This window comes from Peromyscus leucopus, chromosome 19 (assembly GCF_004664715.2).
Source record: "Peromyscus leucopus breed LL Stock chromosome 19, UCI_PerLeu_2.1, whole genome shotgun sequence".
NCBI lineage: Eukaryota > Metazoa > Chordata > Mammalia > Rodentia > Cricetidae > Peromyscus > Peromyscus leucopus.
In genome coordinates, this window is record NC_051079.1 from 78,205,130 (window position 1) to 78,225,773 (window position 20,644).

Below are 20,644 nucleotides of genomic sequence, written 5' to 3' on the forward strand. Positions count from 1 at the left end.
GTGACTGACTGAACTGAAGGAGTCAGTAGCAGCTGCCTGCTATGTGAGTACATAATGAATTAAAACAAGGACATGAGAAGAGCGCAAAACCATTCTCTGCAGGGCAGGAAACTATGAGGTCCATCTCCATGGTGATTACTCATCTTCGTTGAAATCTTTGGGCTCTGCATATTTATTTTTTTTGAGACAGGGTTTCTCTGTGCTAGCCCTGGCTGTCCTGGAACTTGCTTTGTAGACTAGGCTGGCCTTGAACTCAGAGATCCACCTGCCTCTGCCTCCCGAGTGCTGGGATTAAAGGTGTGAGCCACCACCACCCAGGTCCACATATCTTTTAAGATCTTGTACATTTGACATTTGGTTCAGTTTGTCAGATGGTAAAATTATGCTCCAGGTTTATTTTGACTCCTCACTTCACAGGGTATCTTTCTCTCCCTCATGTATATCATTTTCTATGTTAGCTTCTTGCAGACATACCAACGGACTCTCTTCCCTAAGTGAGCTTTACTTTTAGGGGTGACTATGCTCTAGCTGGTTCTTACTTTTTGGGCTGGTTTCTGCTGTCATATTTGTATTTGCTTCTCTCTACACTTACTATGGTGTCTCCTCTAACAGTCCAGTTGACTACGAAGCCTTCACATGTCTTCCATGTGCTATTGTTCTTACCACTCTCCTATCAGGCCTGCTGTACGAGCCCTCTCAGGTACCCTTTGAGAGCTCCCAGATTTACTGTGTCCCAGGCCTCATGTTGATTTCATGTAGACGACAGGTTCTTGTCTTTGTTGCGGTCTTCTTTTTCTGTGTTGACAGGACCACTGTGAAACCAACCAGAGCCTTTGGTCATCTTCTTGCCCAGATCTGCCTCTCTCCAGAGGGCTTCTTCAGGGTGTTGCTACTGTAAGTCTTGATATGAAGTCTTCCAGGAGTGTAGTGCCTGGTGGCCTGATTGCTCCACCCTGGTGCACTTGCTCTTTGAAAGTTTTCTAACATTTTCCTTTGCCTGTGGCATCCTTAAATTTCACTATGATGCACCTTTTGTCTTACTTCCCCTGACTGTGCCCTCTATCATCTTCAGTTCTGGAAGTTTTATTCCTTCATTCCCTGTTCCTTGTTTTATTTTTAGGAGTTGGCATTACTCAAAGACTGTCCCTATGCTAGTCACCTACCATTTCTATTTTTTTGTACGGCTGCCCTTCCCTGTGCCCACAGGCACAAGAACTTGCTGCTCATCTTCACACCATGTTCATGCACACTGTACATTATCACATTTCATACCTAGTATTTTCATTCTCAATAATTGTATCATTTGTTTACTTTGCTAATATCTTCCTTGTCTTTTTAGGTGCTACTGATAGTCACACTTACATCAGCTCCTTAGCTTGATCCATAGATGTCTCATAGGCTTCTTCGCTTGTGCTCCTGGAATACCAGACAAGGGATTTAGGCCTGGGGACACTGGCCACCCCTGGTCCGCTGGAGAGGTAGAAGAAAGTGTAGTCAGGGCAGCCAGCTTCCTGAGTGAGGTTATTACCTGTAGAAAGGGGCTTATAAGAGAGCCCTTCACTACAGGGGTCCACTCTGTGAACTATTTGTATGGTATGTGGCTGGGCGGCAGCTCTGTGGTATGAACTTTCCCATCTTTGAATTTTGTCTCTGTGGGCAGGCCCCGCCAGTCAGGGATGGTCCTAAAGACCCTGGCAAGGAGCAGGAACATAACCATTCCCAGGCTGTTCACTGTCAAATTCCCAGCTTAGGTGATTGCCTTCCACACCTCAACTCCAGACAACCTTAGGTGCCTGGGCTCCCTTGGCCTTTATGGGTAACCAGCTTCCCCTGGTGTGACTTAACTGAAGGTGTGTGTTATATTTTTGTGTTTAATGGAACAAAGGAGATTGTCATGAATGAAGGTAATAAACAGCAGTCTGGGAGACTTTCTGGGTAGATGATTTTGTATGTTGAGCCTAAGGTTGCTGTGGGTCCTCAAACTGAGATAGCAAAAGTCCTCCGGTTATAAATGGCTTGCAAACAAAAGATTCACTGAATCATGTGCTCAGATGAAGGGAATCTCATAAGTTCCTGAAAGGAGCACACCCAGCTCTGGAGGACAGTGCAACTCCTGCAGAACACAGGGCTGCCTGCCAGTTTTTAGCTGCCCTCTGTCCAGTCTGCCTCGCAATGCTTTACAGAAACAGCTGTGGGATAACCTTATATGTCAGGAAGCCACAGCCATGTGCCAGGCAGAAGTTCTCTGAGCTTCACTGCTATGTTTTGTAAATTTTGGAAAAGCTACCACAGACCCTTCAGACTCCTGGAAGGAGGTTTATAGAATTCAGGCCCCTCCAATACTCCAAGTGTAAGTCTGAGACAAAATACTTGCAAGTTGTCCTCCAAAGACTTCAAAAACTCACCTTCCTGGCTGGGATATCTTCCTGGGGCCCCATGTGCTGCACTGATACTCACTTGTGTTCTGTGTGTGTGACCATGCACTGGTCACTGGGAAGAAGACTGAAGTTAGGGATATGAGATGGAGCTGCAAGGTTAAGACCCCCCTTCTCCTACCCACTTCTTTGTACTCAGGAGGCCATGGCTAGAAAGAAAAGGTATAAAAATCCCAGAGACTCACAACCAACACTCAGGAACTCCAAAGTACAGAAAAAGGAAACACACTGAGAAATGCACCAGGAGAGCGGGGCAGACCTGCCAGGTCTGGAGGAGCCAGGCTTGAGTGTGAGGGCTTGGTAGATGAAGGTGATGGTCTGTGTTACCTACCTTTGGGAACCACTGGATAGAGAAGATCTATCCTTTTCTGTCCTGGCTTTTAAAATGGTGGGCAATGAAGTACACAGTTCAGGAATCCAGAGCAGATCTCTGAATGTACTGGGGTCTGAATTTTGGGGGTTTCTGCATTCCCCTGATGCCCCTCCTTGATTCTTGGGACCCTCAACAAACTGATTACAGAATGTGCTAACTTCATCTCATGATCCAGAGCTTCTTGCCTCCTTTTGGGCCTTTCTGACAGAGAAGCCTACATTTCATTACCAAGATTTATAACTGTTGGGTCTATTGGTCCCCAATGCCTTTGAAGCACTTTTTCTCTCAGGAATTCAACATATACATAGCATTATGAATGTGAAGGTAGTGTTTTCACCAAGAAGGAGCAGCCTGCCTCTGTGGCTGGCCTGTGCATAGATATGGATGGGAAAGCTGTACCACGGAAACAGATGATCCCAGGGATGCCCACTTCAGAGCAGTTCCCTTCAGCTGGGGCCGTGTCTTTTACTATGTTTTGTAACTTTTGGAAAACTTATACAGACCCCTCAGAGTCCTGGAAGAAAGTTCATAAAATTCAAGTACCTCCAGCACTCCAGCTGCAGTAAGTTGGAGACAAAATATTTGGGAGTTGTTCTTCCAAAGAAAGACTTCAAAAACTCACCTTCGCAGTTGGGATGTCTTCCACATGCCAGTCAGGCATTATATTCTGTCATCCAGCAGCATCCCTGTTGATTGGGATATGTGGCTTTCATCCCTAACCCAGAGGGTGGTTCAGATATCTAGGGCTAGGCTTCACCTCTTTTCAGTTGCTTTTCTGATGCTCAGGATTCTATACCATTCACCTGCACTGTCCAGCACACTCCTCTAACCATACACAGTCTGAGATGGGCACACTGCCCACTCAGTTTCTAACTTTCTATGGGCTAGCTGTAGACTCTTTCACCACTAGGACAGAACATAGCAAGGGATTCTGACAGAGTTAGTGGAGTGGGTGTGATGTGCCCAGGGCTGTCCACACCTGCTGTCTCTACAGCCATGGTTAGCATGGTCTCTCAGGAACTGCTTCGAGTGCTCTAGCTGCTTCATGGAAGAAATTCAAGGCTGAGTTTACTATTTGTGGCATCTATAAACAGCCATTTATTCCACTCCCCCGGCTAGAACAGTGCTTGCACGCACGCAAGTTCCATGCCACAGCCCCTGCGAGTGATCTGGCTCCAGGAAGCCCAGCCAGCTGCCCCAATGCCTGCCCGGCGCTGCTCGCGTGACTAGGAGCCTGTTGCTGTGCAGTAACCATGGCAGCAACTCCCAGGGGGAGCGACTTGCTCCAACTTCCCCTAATGCCAAGGGGGAGAGATGAGAGGAGTTGTTGAGAATTGTTCCCTTTTCCCTCTCTTTTTTTTTTCTTTTTCCCTCTGCTGTGACCTTGACAAAAATAATCTTTGAAGTACATGCTGGCTATTTTCCTGCCATGGGACTGGAAGAAATCAAGATAGTCAGGGTTCGCCAAAGGAAGTACAACTTCTCAAAGTGCTGGCTTCCCTGTGTGCAGAGGGTGGGGAGGAATGCCAGGGCAGAGCTGAGGGGCCATCAGGCCACTGACCCTTGCTGTACTGATCACCATCCTCAGTGGCAGGTGTTTCATGCTGTGACTTTTACTAATTAAACATAGATGTAGTTTTTTTCCTTAAAAAATGTAGTCTTTAACCTTAGGGCTAAATCCTTTTTCCACTTGGAAAAGTGATCTCATTTTCCATGTACCATGGGTTTTTTGTTTTGTTTTGTTTTTTTAAGAAAAAAACTTGTAGGAATAAAAAGAGAAAAGAAAAAAAAATTCATGATGCATATTTGAAAGATGGTTCCACATGTGTAAAAGAATTTGGCATGACAATTCTGGACTAGAAAGTCAATCTGATATTGAATCCATATGATCCCACAAAAGCATTTTATGGTCTTTAAAAAAAAATTCTGCCTTGTGAGTTAAAATTAAGATTGTTTTTGCTTGTGACTAATCTCATAAAATCTTTTTTAAGAAGACATTTTATATACTCAAGTCTTGAAAATTTCTTTGGTCTTTGAACTATTATTAGTAGGACATCATGAGTACGTGGCAAGCACTGAGCTGGGAAAAGCTGCTGCAGGATCTGGAAAGCACAACTGAGCTATGTCTGCCCAGTGAGCTCAATACTAAGGACATATGCTCTGGCTTAGCCTGCTGCACATCTGCCACTCACCTGAGAGAGAAGAGATGCCCCGAACACTGCAACTGCTGCCTGGAATGGCCATTAATCAGAGTTGAGGTCATTCCCTTCTACATTTTAACTACTTAACTGCCTATTGGTTTTGTTCTCATATAAAATCCTAAGTTCTCATGCAGTGGTGATACCTTATTCACTAACCACCCCTAAGTACACCCCAGTATTACTATCATCTCTGTTTGGATAGGGGCTTGCAGTGGCCTGTTAGTTGGGTGATGGACAATAGCCAACAGTGAAAGTTGTAGTGATTTGGGTCTCTCCATTCTGGACAGAACTGACTGTTCCTAAGGCATGGGCTGGGTGGAGATAATAGCTCTAGGGCCTGAGCACTAGGCTAGGCTGAGGTTACCAAGCCCTAACTATGCTGGCATCAGCTTTCTACCCTTCCACAGCCTCAGCTCTGGTCTCACCCACCCAAGCTGTGCCCAGACCCTGTGAGGCAGTAGCCAGAGGGATATAGGGGCTTCCAAACTTGGACATATTCCCCACCGAGATCAGATGTAAGAGCAAAAACTCTGGGATTTCCCAGGCAAAAAACTTGAAGCCAGCACACAAGAGATGTGGATCAAAAGTACTAGATGCCGCTTTGTGAAAAGCCTGCCAGCTGTGAAGACAGTAGAGTGACATTCAAGCCTCACTGCAAGTTTCTAAACCTTCTTTTATCCCACTGGGTTGCAGGAAGAGCAAAATGTCAAATGGATCCTCACTTACCCCTCCATACCTTCCTTCTCCAACAGGCTTGCACAACTCACACCCACATTCACAGACACCCTCTTCACCAAGTCAGAAAGAGGAGCCACCAAGTGTCTATCAACAAATGAATGGAAAAATGGAGAAACAGGACTGTATCAATGTAAAATACTCTGCACAGTGAAGAAATCAGAGACAGATCACAGAATGAAAGAAATCATCTGCAAAACATACATTCAGTGAGGGGTTAATGTTTAAAATATATGAGATTCAACTACCAAAAAATGATTAAAATATGCAAAGGAAGCTGGGCAGTTGTGGGGCACACTTTTAATCGCAGCACTCAGGAGGCAAAGGGAGGCAGATCTTTGAGTTCAAGGCCAGCATGGTCTACACAGCCAGGGCTACACAAAGAAACCTTGTCTTGAAAAAACAAAAAATAAAAAATTAAAATATGTAAATGAACTAGATAGACATTTCTCAGAAGAAGATATACAAAAGTTAATAGACATGAGAGCTTAGTCACTAATCACCAGGGAGGTGCAGATCAAACCCACTTCTGAGATGTTACTTCATCCAAGTGATGAAAATGTGAGTTCAGCCATTGCAGAAGAAAAGTATGAATGTTCCTCCAAAAACTAAAAATGGAGCTACCATATGACCCAGCAATCCTCCTAAAGATTGTGTATCCAAAGGAAATGAAATCATTATGTTGAGGAAATACTCTACTCCTGTGTTTGCTACAGCACTATTCACAATAGCCAAGTAATAGAAACAACCCACATTTCCATCAACCGATGAGCAGACTCTAAAATGTGTGCATATATGCAATAGAATATTAATTCAGTTGTAAAAAAGAAGGTATTTTTGCCATTTGCAATAACATGAGTAAAATAATCCACATTTTTTAAAAAAGGAAATCATTCCATGACCTCATTTTTCTGTGGAATCTGAAAAAGTAGAATCCATAGGAGGGGAGAGTAGAATGCCAGGGAGCAAGAAAATAATGTATGATATATACTGCAAGGTAGATAAATGTTGAGATTGTTATGCCATGGGAAATAACCCAGTCACAGAAGGGCAAATGCCGTGTGGGTTCACTTATGTGTCTCTAGAAGGATTAAATCAATACAGGCAGATTAGATGGGAGTGCTAAGGCTGGGGGCAGAAAGTACTTCAGATGAATGATGGTGATCACACAACATTGTGAATTGTGATGTACTGTGCTGTGTCCTTAAAAATGGCTGTGGGTGGTGGTGGTGCATGACTTTAATCCCAGCACTCGGGAGGCAGAAGCAGGGGGATCTCTGAGTTCGAGACCAGCCTGGTCTACAGAGTGAGTTCCAGGATGGCCAAGGCTACACAGAAAAACTCTGTCTCAAAAAACAAAACACAACAGATAAAAAAATAAATAAAAATGGTTAAAATGTTGAGTTTTGTATATTTTGTCATAGCATTAAGAGAAATTTTTGAAATTTAAAAATATAGGCCTAGCAATAGAGCTTAGTAGTGGACAATTTATCTAGCTCATGTGAGGCTCTGGGTTATTTACTAGCATCAAACACACAGATACAGTTAAAAACAATAAACTGTCCTCTTAAAAAATCTAGTTTGTGAGGCCAGTGAAATAGCTCAGTCGGTAAAGACACTTGCCACCAAGCCTAATGGCCTGAGTTCAATACCCAGGACCACAGGGTAGAAGGAGAGAATTGACTCTTGAAATTTGTCCTCTGACTTGCACATAAGTGCCATGGTGTACATAGAAAATAAATACATACAAGTGGAAATAGCCAGAATTTTACTATGGGTTGCAACTCCACATTGGAATCATGTAACTGGATGTAGAAGTCTTGAAAATTTTACAGTAAGAAGTTTCTGAATAAAATGTTTGCTCAGTGACCAAAAATTAATTCAAAACCAGACATGTAATGAATTGAGCTATTTCTGATAGCACTGTCTCCTGAATCTCACAACTCCATGGCAGCCTTGATTCTGAATACACCTATTTACACTTCTCATTGCACATGCTGTTATGCTGCACGGCACCAACAAACTGCCTCAAACACCTCGGCTCCTATTCAGACTATTGTATGTTATGAATTGCGGTGTTTTTATTATACATAGAGTTTTCTGCTCCTACAGAATGTGATGTTTATTTACAGAAAACAAAATCTTTTAGTATTTTCCCATGTTATTTCTCAGCATATAAGTATAAAATTAGTATTGTGGATTGTATTGTGTTATAATGTTTGATTTTTAAAATTGCTGTTTAGTTGCTGACTTAACTTTCACAAAAAGTCATTAAATGAGAGTTTTAAGAGATGCTTCAGTGGGTAAGAGTGCTTGCTGTGAAAGCAAGAGAGCCTGACTTCAAGTCTCTACCACCCATGTAAAAGCATTATCATGTGTGTGCCTCTAACCCCAATATTGAGAATGTGGAGATAGGTCCTGGGAGCTTCCTGGCCAAGTAGCCTAGTCAAAATGGTGAGTGTTAGGGTTTCTATTGCTACAGTGAAACACCACGACCAAAAAGCAAGTTGGGGAGAAAGGGTTTTAGTTGGCTTACACTTCCATATTGTTCTTCATCTTTGAAGGAAGTCAGGAAGGAACTCAAACAGGTCAGGAACCTGGAGGCAGGAGCTGATGCAGAAGACATGGAGGGGTGCTGCTTATTGGCTTGCTTCCCCTGGCTTGCTCAACCTGATTTCTTATAGAACCCAAGACCACCAGCCCAGAGATGACACCACCCACATGGGCTGGGCTCTCTCCCATTGATCACTAATTAGGAAAATGCCTTATAGCTGGATATCATGAGGAAATGGTGGCATTTCCTCAACTGAGGCTCCTTCCTCTCTGATGATTTTGTGTCGAGTTTACACAAAACCTGCCAGTAAAGTGAGCTTCAGCTGCAAATCTCAGCGAGAGACCCTGCCTCAAAAACAATAAAATAAAATTGAGAGTTATCAAGAAGACATCCAACATTCTTCTCTGGCCTCTGAACATCATGTTCATTTTCTCTCTGTCTCTGTCTCTGTCTCTGTCTCTGTCTCTCTCTCTCTCTCTGTGTAAAATAAGAAAAATGTTTAATGTTAGATGCATTTTGATTTGGGATCAGATGAGGACAGAATTTCTAAAATGACTCTAAACACAATTTGCCATTTTATAAAACATGTATATGTGAAGCAGTGTTCTCAATATCTATAATTATAACATCAAATGTTAATCAACTCTGAAAAATATTGAAGATACTCTTATGTTCTGCAGTTTCAAATCTTCACCCAAGTCAATTCTTTTTTAATTAATTAATGTATTTTTATTAATTATTTATTTTATTAATTATTTTACATCCTGGCAGCTGTTTTTCCTCTCTCCTCTCCTTCCAGTCCCTCCCTCCCCAACACTACCTCTCTGTTTCCACCTTCCAATCCACTCCCCCTCTGTTTCTGTATAGAAAAGGACAGGTCTTTCAGGAATATCAACAAAATATGACATGTCAACCCAAGTCAATTCTTTATATAAAAATAAATAAATACATCCATCTCATTAGTATGAAAATTCCCTTTAGTCTTAGTTAAATAGTAAAATTACATATATACCAAATAATTGTTTTAAAATAAATTTATTTATAATTGACAAGGGTTTATATATCCATGAGAGTTCTAATGTTAAAAGTTTTATTATTGTGTGTATATGATGTGTGGGTATACACATGCCATGGTGATGTGTGTTAGAAGACAACTTTGTGGAATCTGCTGCCATTTCCATCTTTACATGAGTTAGGAAGTGAACTTGGGTTGTCAGGTGTGCCAAGCACTTTTATCAGCTAAGCCTTCTTGCCAGCTTGAATTGTAACTTTTCAAAGTACACCTTTGCAGGAGAACAAGACTCTAGATTTGAGCTCAAAGTCTGTGTCAGCATGTGTGGTTTTCTCTCCTGGTTTTGGTGCAAACTCATTCCCTCTCTAGGTGGAACACAAAAACTGTGGGTTGAACTGGACCCTGTTGTATTATAGCTCCCACAACTATGATTGCAATGGAAACCCAGATCTGAGTGTTTCCTCTGCCATCCAACTGAAGGAGACAGACATCTACTGCAAAGTTAGCTGAAAAATAAAGAGAGAAAACAACAAAGATGAAGCCAGCATGGAAGAAAGCCATGTCTGCAGTGTGGACCAGCTCTTCTTCTTAGAGACAGAAACAGTCTACAGTGCAGGGATGGTAGCTTAGGGAGACACCAGGGGTACTTGCTAGGGTCAGGGTCTCAGACTCCTTCCCCTGTTGGTTCCATGGCTCATCCTTGGACTCAGTTTCTCCATGAGCGTCCTCTTTCTGCATTTCTTGCATGAAGGCAGAAGGATGCAACACAGGTTGGCTCCTGTACTAGGATGCAAGGTTTCCCAGGATGCTCTGTCTCCACCTCTACCTGAGTGGCCAAATAGTTCTGTGTGGGAGTCTAGAAGTGAAATTTTTTGACTTATGACATTTGATATTGTCTGAATAAAGCGACCATGGCATTGGTAAGGAAGTAGTGTATCTAACTGGGGGAATGCAGGTATCTTGCCTGCTTCTTTTGTTTTTGTTTTTGTTTGTTTTTTGAAATAGGATTTCTCCGTGTAGTTTTGGTGCCTGTTCTGGATCTCGCTCTGTAGACCAGGCTTTGCCTGCTTTATTTTTTTTTTTAAAGATTTATTTATTTATTATGTATACAGTGTTCTGTTTGCATGTATCCCTGCAGGCCAGAAGAGGGAGCCAGATCTCATTACAGATGGTTGCAAGCCACCATGTGGGTGCTGGGAATTTAACTCAGGACCTCTGGAAGAACAGCCAGTGTTCTTAACCTCTGAACCATCTCTCCAGCTCCTGCTTTTTTTTTTTTTTTTTTTTTTTTTTTTTTTTTTTTTTTTTTTAGAAAATTTTGGGAAACTTTTAAGACACAGTTCAGCCCTCTCAAGCAGGGAAAAGTATGTGAAGCCAGCCAGCTAGTTCCATAAGGTATAGAGAGCCCTGAAAGCCAAAGCTGATATATACAACTTCAAGGAAAAATTTAACTCACCCTCCCTCATGACAAAGAGCGAAACATTCCAAATAAACTAATATAAATCAAGCCACCTATACAGTGAACAAGTAATGTACAGTCTCAGGAGAAGATGACAGGCTGTCTCTCCTTAACTCAGCTAGTGAGTACACATAAGGAGGAAACAATGGGAAATTATCCAACTCTGATCATTTGTCCTTTTAAATTATTTAATAAATAATTTTAATCCTCTCAAAGCACTGTTTATTAAGCCTGGCTTTGTCCTATGGCTTGGGATGGCATCTTCTTTAGGCATTTGTTGTCTATTGTAAACCTGGGTGTGTGCCAGAATTTCCTGTCTGGTTCATTGATTTGTTGTCTGTTCAAGCCACAAGACCAACCTGAAAGAGCCTGTATGGTATGTTTTCATTCTGAGTGATGCAACCCCTTCTTTTGGTTCTGTTTTTATGGTGTTAAGTGCTCATTACATGGAAGCTATCAGTACTGTGGCATGTTTGAGTTCCCCTATGGAAAGGGTATCTTTAGTGTTTGGGTGGGAGCTCCACCTCAACCCCTGGCACCCTGGCACCCTGGATCCCTATACCCAAAGAGTCTGGAATGTTTGGGTGGGAGCTCCACTCACATGGCTCCTCCCCAAACCCACCCCTTCAGAGCCCACCAAACAAGAGCTCCTCCCCAGAGAGGCTCAGGAGGACTCCCACAGGGGATATATAAGCACCATCCAGGAAAACAGACTTCTGGACTCCTCCCCTTCTCCTCTCTGCTTGAGAGGGGGGATGGGGATCGCCTGGGAGCGCTTTCCCCATTAAACCCGAGCTTTTCCTGATTCTGTCGATTCGGCTTGTTATGACGTTGGAGAGGCCTTCAGGAAGCCTAAAACTAGTCACTTAGAAAGCTGAGCCTTCTTCAGAGTCATGGATGGATACCTTTCCACTTTTTTCAGATACTGTGGTGGTTTGAGTGAGAATGGCCCCCAGAGGCTCATATATTTGAATGCTAGTTTCCTACTTGGTTGAACTCCTTGGGGAAAGATTAGGAGGTGTGACCTTGTTAGATGAGGTGTGTCACTGGGAGCTGGCCTTGAGGTCTCAAAAGCCTAGGCCATTCCCAGTTAGTCAGTCTCTCTCTCTGTCTCTCTCTCTGTCTCTCTGTCTGTCTCTGTCTCTGTCCCTCCCTCCCTCCCTCCCTCCCTCCATTCCCCCAGTTTGTGGATTGATTACCAAGTTCCACTGTCACAGTGCAAAGAAGGCTGTAGACAGAGAGAGTAAGCTTCATGGTGTCTTTGAAACTTTATATATGAAACCAAGAGGCAGACCACACTTGAGCCTGTCTCTGCCCTGATATGGGTGGTAGCAGTCATCCTTGCTTTGTTTCTTGGTCTTACTAAAGACACTTGGAATTTTCCCCCTTTAAGTAAGTTGCTGCCTTAAGAGTAATACATAAATTGCTACCTCCATAACTGCCTCCATGTTAAGAAATTACTTTTTTTAAATTTAGAAATGAATGTTGAATTTTATTGAAGCTTCTTTACTTCTATAGAGGATACTCAGATATTTCTCCTTAGATCTATAATGTATATTAATGGATTTATCAGTATTGAGCCAACCTTACATTACTGAAGCAAATATACTTGGGATCACTGTTGATCATTGATCAAATTGGTCATTGTTTTTTAATGTGAAACTCACTATCTTGTTTAGTACATTTACACCAGCCCTCAAAAATAATATTGATTTGTAACTTTCTTTTTTATGGTACTTTCATATCAAAGTTAAGTTGTTGAAGTCATACTTGTTTAAAAGGATTAAAATTTTTCTTTGTGTTCTATCTCTAGATAAATTCATGAGCATTGTTGTTATCTGATCTTTAAATATTTGGGTGGTATTCCATCTTAAAACTATCTGTAGCCGGCAGTGGTGGCGCACACCTTTAATCCCAGCACTCGGGAGGCAGAGCCAGGCGAATCTCTGTGAGTTTGAGGCCAGCCTGGGCTACCAAGTGAGCTCCAGGAAAGGCGCAAAGCTACGCAGAAAAACCCTGTCTCGAAACCCCCCCCCCAAAAAAAAAACCTGTACTCTGGTGCATTTGGGGGAAGTATTTCTTTTTTATTTTATTTTTTAAATATTTATTTAGTTATTTAGTTAGTTTTGTCTTCATGTATGTCTGCACACCAGAAGAGGGCATCAGATTACATGGGACAAAGTTATAGATAATTGTGAGCTGCCATGTGGGTGCTGAGAATTGAAGTCAAGACCTCTGAAAGATCAGCCAATGCTCTTAATCACTGAGCCATCTCTCCAGACCTAGGGAAGTAGTTCTTGATAATTTCCTGTATTCTTTCTACATAAGTTCTTATTTTAAGTTTCTTATTACTAATGGGTTCAGTTTTTATGTTACCTTTCTCTAGAAAAGTGTTTACATTATTAGTCTATCAAATTTGTTTATGTAGAGGTCTGCTCCCACTTTAATTCAGTTACTTTCTGCTGCCCCCAGGGAATTATTTTCTGCTATCTATCACTGTAGATGTTTGGTCTATTCACAGATGTTGCATGAATAAAGTGCATATTCTTTTGAGTTAGATTGCTTTTATATTAAATGCTTTTAAGTTTCACCATGTTTTTATGTGATCAATAAGGTTTTTATTGGTTTGTTTATATGTAAAAATATCCCATTCCATGTTTATTCATAAATGTGTTTCCCATTCTCCAATTCATAGACATTGAGTTGTTTCCATCTTTTGAATATGAATAGGGCTGCTGACATCCTTATTCAGATATGTTTGTGAATGTCTGTACCCATTTCACTTGAGTAAATACTAAAAACAAAATCATGTTTTTTGTTGATACATAACAATTACACACATATTTATGGGATACAGTGTGATCATTTGATACATGTAAACAGTATGTAACAATGAAGCTGGAGTAACGCCCTTTTCACTATTTAAATATTTATCATTTCTCTGTGTTGAGAATCTTCCAAGCCTTCTCTGCTAGTTCCTTATAAAATACACAGTTGTATCTAATTAGATCCATCCTTACTCTATCCCCTTTCCTTCCTGATTTCTAGTGACCTCTATTTCACTCTCTACTTGAATAAAGTTAACTTTTAAAAATTTCCACACTAGCAAAAATATACAGTGTTCAAGTAAAGTCAGCTTACTTAACATTCTCTAGTTTCTTCTTGGTTGCTGCAAGTGTCATTGTATGATATGAAAGCAAGCAGGCAAGAAGTAAAAGCCCCTTTCTTTCCAACCTCCTTATATCTGGGCTGCAGCTGGAAGGTACAACTCACGTTTAGAAAATATCTTCCTACTTTAATTAATGCAATCAACCAAATCCCTCACAGACATTCTCAGAGACTAACTTTGATCTAGATAATCCCTCTCAGGGTATTCCAGAGGCTTATGTCTTAATTGATTCCAGATCTAGTCAAGCTGATACCCAATTAGGGACAGTATTTCATTGTTTTTTATAAGTAAGTGGTATTCCACCATATCCGTGTGTCTCATTCATCCATTTAGTCTGCAGGTGGTCACTGTTTCCATCTTAAAGCTACTGTAAATAGTGCTACAATGAACATAGGAATGCAGGTATCTTTTGACACATTGATTTTGTTTCTTTTAGATTATTGAGTGGTTGCTATAGATTTGATCATTCTATTTTTTTGAAGAAACACCATAATGCTTTCCATAATGACTATTCTAATTTACATTCCTACCAAGAGTGACAGCACCTCTTATTGTCAGTCTTTCTTAATAAACTCTACTTTAGATGCATTTTTCATTTATTTTGTGTGCATACATGCATGTGTGTGAGCATTTATGTTCCCATAGTGCACACATGGAGGTCAGAAGACAACATTCAGGAGTCAATTCTCTCCTCCTGAAGTGGTTTCAATGCAGCTTGGGCTAACCTGAGTAATAGGGATGGGTCCCTTTAAGAAGAGTTGCTTCTTTATACTGTGGCCTCCACCCTCACCCCCATTCTTGAGATATTAAAAACTGTTAATGGCAGCGGTGAGGAAAGAGCCTATCAGAGAGAGAATACCCTGGGCAGGACAAATCAGGGAGGTGGGTGTCTGGGACTGGAGTCTATAAAAATAGGACCCAGAGCCTCCAGGCAGACTCCTGCCTGTTCTAATAAACTTTGTTGTTTGGGTTCTTTTATTTGCTCTCTGTAGTTGGCACTTCTCAGTTCCACCTTAATCTGTAACTGTTGCTTACGCCCTGTCTGCTACCTTCCCATCTGAAACTATTACTTTATGTCCACACCCTCAGGATCTCCACTTTCACATTCCTGCTCAACTCTCTAGTAACACACTCCCTTCACTCCATTTTCCTGTCTGAGTGGATCTTCTTTCCAGGACATACAATTCTTTGTCCATTCCATGGACAGTACTTGACTGTACTCTTAGATGATTACCCCTCACCTAAGATCCCTAAATACTTACACTATGTGAGTCTCAGGGGGCGGATTTAGATTAATCAGGCTTGGTGGCAGAGGAAGTTCGTCAGCTGTAGTGCATCTTGCCAGTACTTGTTATCTTTAGTCTTTTTTGGAGACAGGGTCCCACTATGTGGTCTGGAACTCACTATACAGACAAGATTTAACCTTGAACTTTACCAGTCTCTGCCTCCCTCCCAAGCGATGGGATTCAAGGTGTGGGCTACCATACCTGGAACATTTAATCTTTTTAATCATAGCTGTTCTAGATAAGATGAAATGAAACCACACTGTGGTTTGATTTGTCTTCCCCAATGATCAGTGATGCCAAACACTTTATGTATACCTGTTGGCCATTTGTATATCTTCTTGTCTATTAGATCCTTTGCACATGTTTAAATCAGATTATTTTTCTTTCCATTATTGAGTTGTATGAGTTATTTGTATATTATAGATACTAATCCTTTGTCAAATGTAGTCTGCATAGACTTTCCCATTGTGTCTTCTGCTTCTGTTGATTATTTCTTTTGCTAAGCAGAAGCTTCTTGGTTTGATAGAATTCCACCTTTTTAAAATTTTTCTTTTTGCCTGTGCTTCTGGGGTCTGATCAAAAAGTCTACAATAATGTCTGGACCATTCTGCCATTACAAGAAAACTTCCCCTTCCTAAAGAAAGTAAACAGATATTTTAAAACAAAAAGATTGAGGCATATTCCATGTAGTAAGCTAATAACACCATTTTAAATGTTCATTTTAATAAAACAGAAAATTATTAAGTGTAAAAAGTACCAAGAGTGGATGTCTGGGCCCTAGGGAGGATGTGTGTTTGACTTCATAGAACTGAAAGTGTTTGCTGCAGTGTGTGTGTGGCTCCCTTCTCACCGAATTGTCTCCTACATGTTCCTGTGTTTTTGTGCTCAGTCTCTTTGAAACTATCCTCCCAGTGTGAAATGCATCTTCATGTGATTCTGGTTTGTATTTCTCTGATGCTTAGTAATCCTGAACATATTTTACCTTTACATATTGTGGACCTTACTCTTTCTCTTCTGTAAAGCATTAGCTTAAATATTCCCATTTAAAACAATTGGGTTTAGGCTCCTATTTTTTATTATTATTATTTAAATTTATTCATTTATTTTACATCCTGACTGCAGTTTCCCCTCCCTCCTCTTCTTCCATTCCCTTTCCCTCCCTTCCCACCCCCAATCTACTCCTCCTCTGTTTCTATTCAGGAAGGGGCAGGCCTCCCATGGGTGACAACAAAGCATGGCACAAATTGAGGTAGGACTAAGCTCCTCCCTTTGTGTTAAGGCTGGGCAAGGGAACCCTGGGCTCATATTTTTTAATTTAGTTTTCATCTTTTTATTGTTGCTTTGGAAAAGCTATTTATATATTCAGGAAAGTTCTTTGTCAGTGTGCTGTTAATATTTTTGTGAGAAAATTTTGATTAGAAAGTTAATTTGTTTAATCAATATTTATCAGTGGAAATGAAATTCAGTATTGATATTTGCCAGCCATGTTCCATCCCTAGCACCCAAAATCAAACAAAAAGTACATACTGTGGTAGTTAGATTTTTTTTAGTTCTTTTATCTCTTTTGTTAAGTTATATGTTTCAAAAAATCCCACCTGTTTTATTTAAAATTTTAATTTTCTAAATGTCACACTTAATATCTCCCTATATAATCTTTTTAAAAATTGTAGGGTCCTCTGAATGTGGGTGACAGTTGTGTGGCTTGGGCCCCTGACAGTGGCACCAGGATTTATCCCTAGTGCATGAACTGGCTTTTTGGAGCCCATTCCCTGTGGAGGGATGTCCTGCTCAGCATTGATACAGGGGTGAGGGGTGAGGGCTTGCATCAACTTGATCTGCCAGACTGTGTTGACTCCCCATGGGAGGCCTTACTCTCTCTGAGGAGTGGATAGGGGGAGGAGGAGAAGGTGGGGGTGAGTGGGAGGAGGAGAGAGAGGGAGAGCTGTGGTTGGTATGGAAAATGAAAAAAAAAACTTTTAAATAAAAAAGAAATTCATATGCAAAAATGAATGAAATATGAAACGTATCAACAAAAAAGTTGTAAAGTCTGTAAATTCCAGATGTAAGAAATTTGCATTTTACTTGAAGACTCATGTTGGGGATTTTCACTCTACATAAAAACTGTGAAAAAATGAAATTTTGATGTTGTGGGTAGCCTTGGTTACTTGACATAAGCCGCTTTCATTGATTTCACTCATTTTCATTTGTTCTCTTTCTGCTTCCATGAAACACAGCTGGCTTTTCTTCAGTTTCCTGAAGTGTGATTATCCTTCTTTCTTTTGTAACAACCATTTCAGATTTTAGGGATTCATTGCTGATCTTTCTTCAATTACATGTTGTGAGACTTACCACATCTATTAACATGTATAAACACTCACAGAGAAATTGGTACATGACATGCAAAAGCCATTTGTCAAGGAGAAAACACAAGTTGTCAATGAATGCATGAAATGTTTTCAATTTTATTAGTAATCAAATAAATGAAAACTACAAAGGCAAAATAATTTATCACCTAACAAATTGACAATGACTTGAAAAGAGTGGGGCGTACCTATAATATTAAGAATTAAGGGAAATGAGTGTTACAATGAGATGATCTCTAAGTATCTATGTTTCAAAGATACATTTATGAATAACACCATCTAGGAGACTGAACCCCAGTCTCCAGATTCTGCACCGCCCAGGTGGAGTAGACTCTTGATTTCACAGGGTACAGTGAGGTTGAATACGATATTTTACTTAGTGTGCTTGATGCTCATGAGAACCTCTTCCCTGCTATCTTTTCTCATGATGACAGAGGTAAATAGGTAGATAGGTAGATAGATACTAATTGTTAGATACATAATAGGCAGAGAGGTAACAGATGGAAGATGTTGTATTGAATAGATGATAGGTGGGTAGATAGATGATTGATGGGTGGATAAATAGATGATAGATGGCAGACACAGAATACTCACTGATTGTGACAGTAAGTGACTGGATATGTTGCACACCTTTGTTGGTGATAATTCTGAGAACTACTGTGGCAGAACGTAGAAGATTTGCTTTTCAAACAAAAGGAGACTGAGTCAAACACAAAGCCATATGCTTTGAAGAACCTATAATTGTGGATATAATTGAAATTCCATGATTATAAACAAGGTAAGATAGAATTATGCATCCATGAATGTTTAAGAAAGTATTTAAAACTTGACTATAATAATAACTGTTGCATTGATAAACATTAAAATCTAGCCCTTTGTGCCTATCATCTCCCGAAATGTGCCCAAGTTGGATGATTTCTAAGGTAAACCAGACTTTCAAGGAATATATTGCTCTTGTCATAAATAAGTAGGTCAAGATGATGGGGAAGGGCCCAGATTGTTTTGTTTTTTGTTTTTGTTTTTTTTGTTTTGTTTTGTTTTGTTTTGTTTTTGTTTTTTTTCGAGACAAGGTTTCTCTGTGTAGTTTTGGTACCTGTCCTGGAACTCACTCTGTAGCTCAGGCTGGCCTCGAACTCACAGAGATCCACCTGGCTCTGCCTCCCGAGTGCTGGGATTAAAGGCGTGCGCCACCACTGCCCGGCTCCAGATTGTTTTTTTTTTTTTAATAGACCACCAAAATTAGGAGAGAATATGTACACAAATTCTTAGAAAAGCTGAAAAAAAAATCCCAAATAGTATGCAGAAGGCTCAATAATAAAGTGAAATGCCCCCATTTTGCTTCTTCCTGTGATGATGGCTCATTATGTCAGTCTGATGCTGCTTTTATTTCATTAAACATGCATATTGTATTTCCTAGAGAGAGATCCAAATCTTCAAACTCACAAACCATGGCCAACTTCCTCGGTCTCCTGTTAACGGGGAGCTGTTACAAAAAGGTGATAGAAAGTTGATATGGGCATTTCTAGAGGTTATACACAACAGGAGAAATGTTGAGAAATTTATGCAGACCTAACCACCTCTTGTTCTTTTCATTTTGGGTGAGCCAACTCGATTTGATTTCATTGTTTTTCCTTCTTAGTCTCTCAATGGCTTTGCTCTGGTGGTGAGTGCAGAAGGAATGATCTTTTATGCATCGGCAACAATTGTGGACTATCTGGGCTTCCATCAGGTAAATGAAGTGAAAACAGCCTTTTGATATATTAAATGTTGGGTTCTATTACCTTTGTCAATTGTCTTCAAAGCTTCAGACTATCTAAGATCAAGCTCTTTATATCACATGACCCAGCTTTGTCTAGGGCAACATGTCAGCTTCAGTGGAGCATTGTGGTGCTTGGAGACCCTGAGGGGCTGAGACCCTACTCTTCAGCTTCTCATATTCAGAGCACCATCTCATGTGATAACTCTGTATCTTAGACTCAAGATATTTAGTGTGTTCCAGACATAATTTCTTCCAGAAATGCCCTTATCAATTTTGCAAATTCTTCATTGGAACAATGACTTAGCTCCCCAGGCTATGTGATTCTAGTCCATGGGGCAAAGGACTGGGGCCCAGATGCCTCAAATAACAGACCCTGGAAACTGACTTATCAAGGCACAGAAAGGAATAAGGAAGAAAGAAGCCTCAGGGGGAAACCAGGTCAAGTGAGAATCTAGATCTGCATTACTGTGGAGAGAAAGGCTGTGTTCTGCTTTAAATTACTTTATATTATGTAAAAATAGTAGCTTTCAGGCTGTGCCTCTCCCTGGATGACTCCATTTTAAAAGCAGTGTTTGGCTCCATTTTGGATGCAAGTGCAAAGGCAGGATATCTGCGCTCCTCACTGCAAGTAGACATCACCACTTAGCCAGCCCTACCCACAAGGCATGAACTAGTAAATAACTTAATATTAAATGTAAAAATGTACTATCTATAAACATCAAAATAGACTAGGAGCATATGGACATATGGGTATATGAAAGCTATTACCTGAAAACCTAGGTGCAAGAACTTAACATATCAGACTAAAGAAGGGTGCAATACCCTCACCTGATGTAGTGGTTTAAATGAGAAATATCACCTATAGGCTCATATATTTGAACATTTGGTCCCTATTTGGCAGTGCTGTTAGAGAAGGTTATGGGAGACATAACCTTGCTAGAGGAAGTATGTCACTGGGGGCAGCTTTGAGAGTTCATAAGCCTCACCTCATGTCTTAGTTAGGGTTTCTGTTGCTGTGAAGAGACACCATGACCACAGCAACTTTTATAAAGTAAAACATTTAATTGTGGTGGCAGCTTACAGTTTAGAGGCTCAGTCCATTATCATCATTGTGAGGAGCATGGCAGCATGCAAGCAGACATAGTGCTGGCTACATCTTGATCAGAAGGTAACAGGAAGTGGACTGAGTGTCACAGTGAGTGAAGCTTGAGCAAAAGAGACCTCAAAACCTGCCCCTACAGTGACATACTTCCTCTAAGAAGGCCACACCTACTTCAATAAGGCCACACCTCCTAATA

The 20,644-nt window shown here is 40.8% G+C and overlaps 1 protein-coding gene across 1 annotated transcript in view; it reads left to right on the plus strand.

Annotated features, from left to right (window-relative positions):
- Ahrr (aryl-hydrocarbon receptor repressor) overlaps positions 1-20,644 on the plus strand; it is a 98,501-nt gene that overhangs the window by 54,599 nt on the left and 23,258 nt on the right. The window contains exon 5 of the mRNA XM_028873640.2: positions 19,227-19,316. Within this exon, the coding sequence (XP_028729473.1) occupies positions 19,227-19,316 (90 nt within the window). The remainder of the gene's footprint in view (positions 1-19,226; positions 19,317-20,644) is intronic.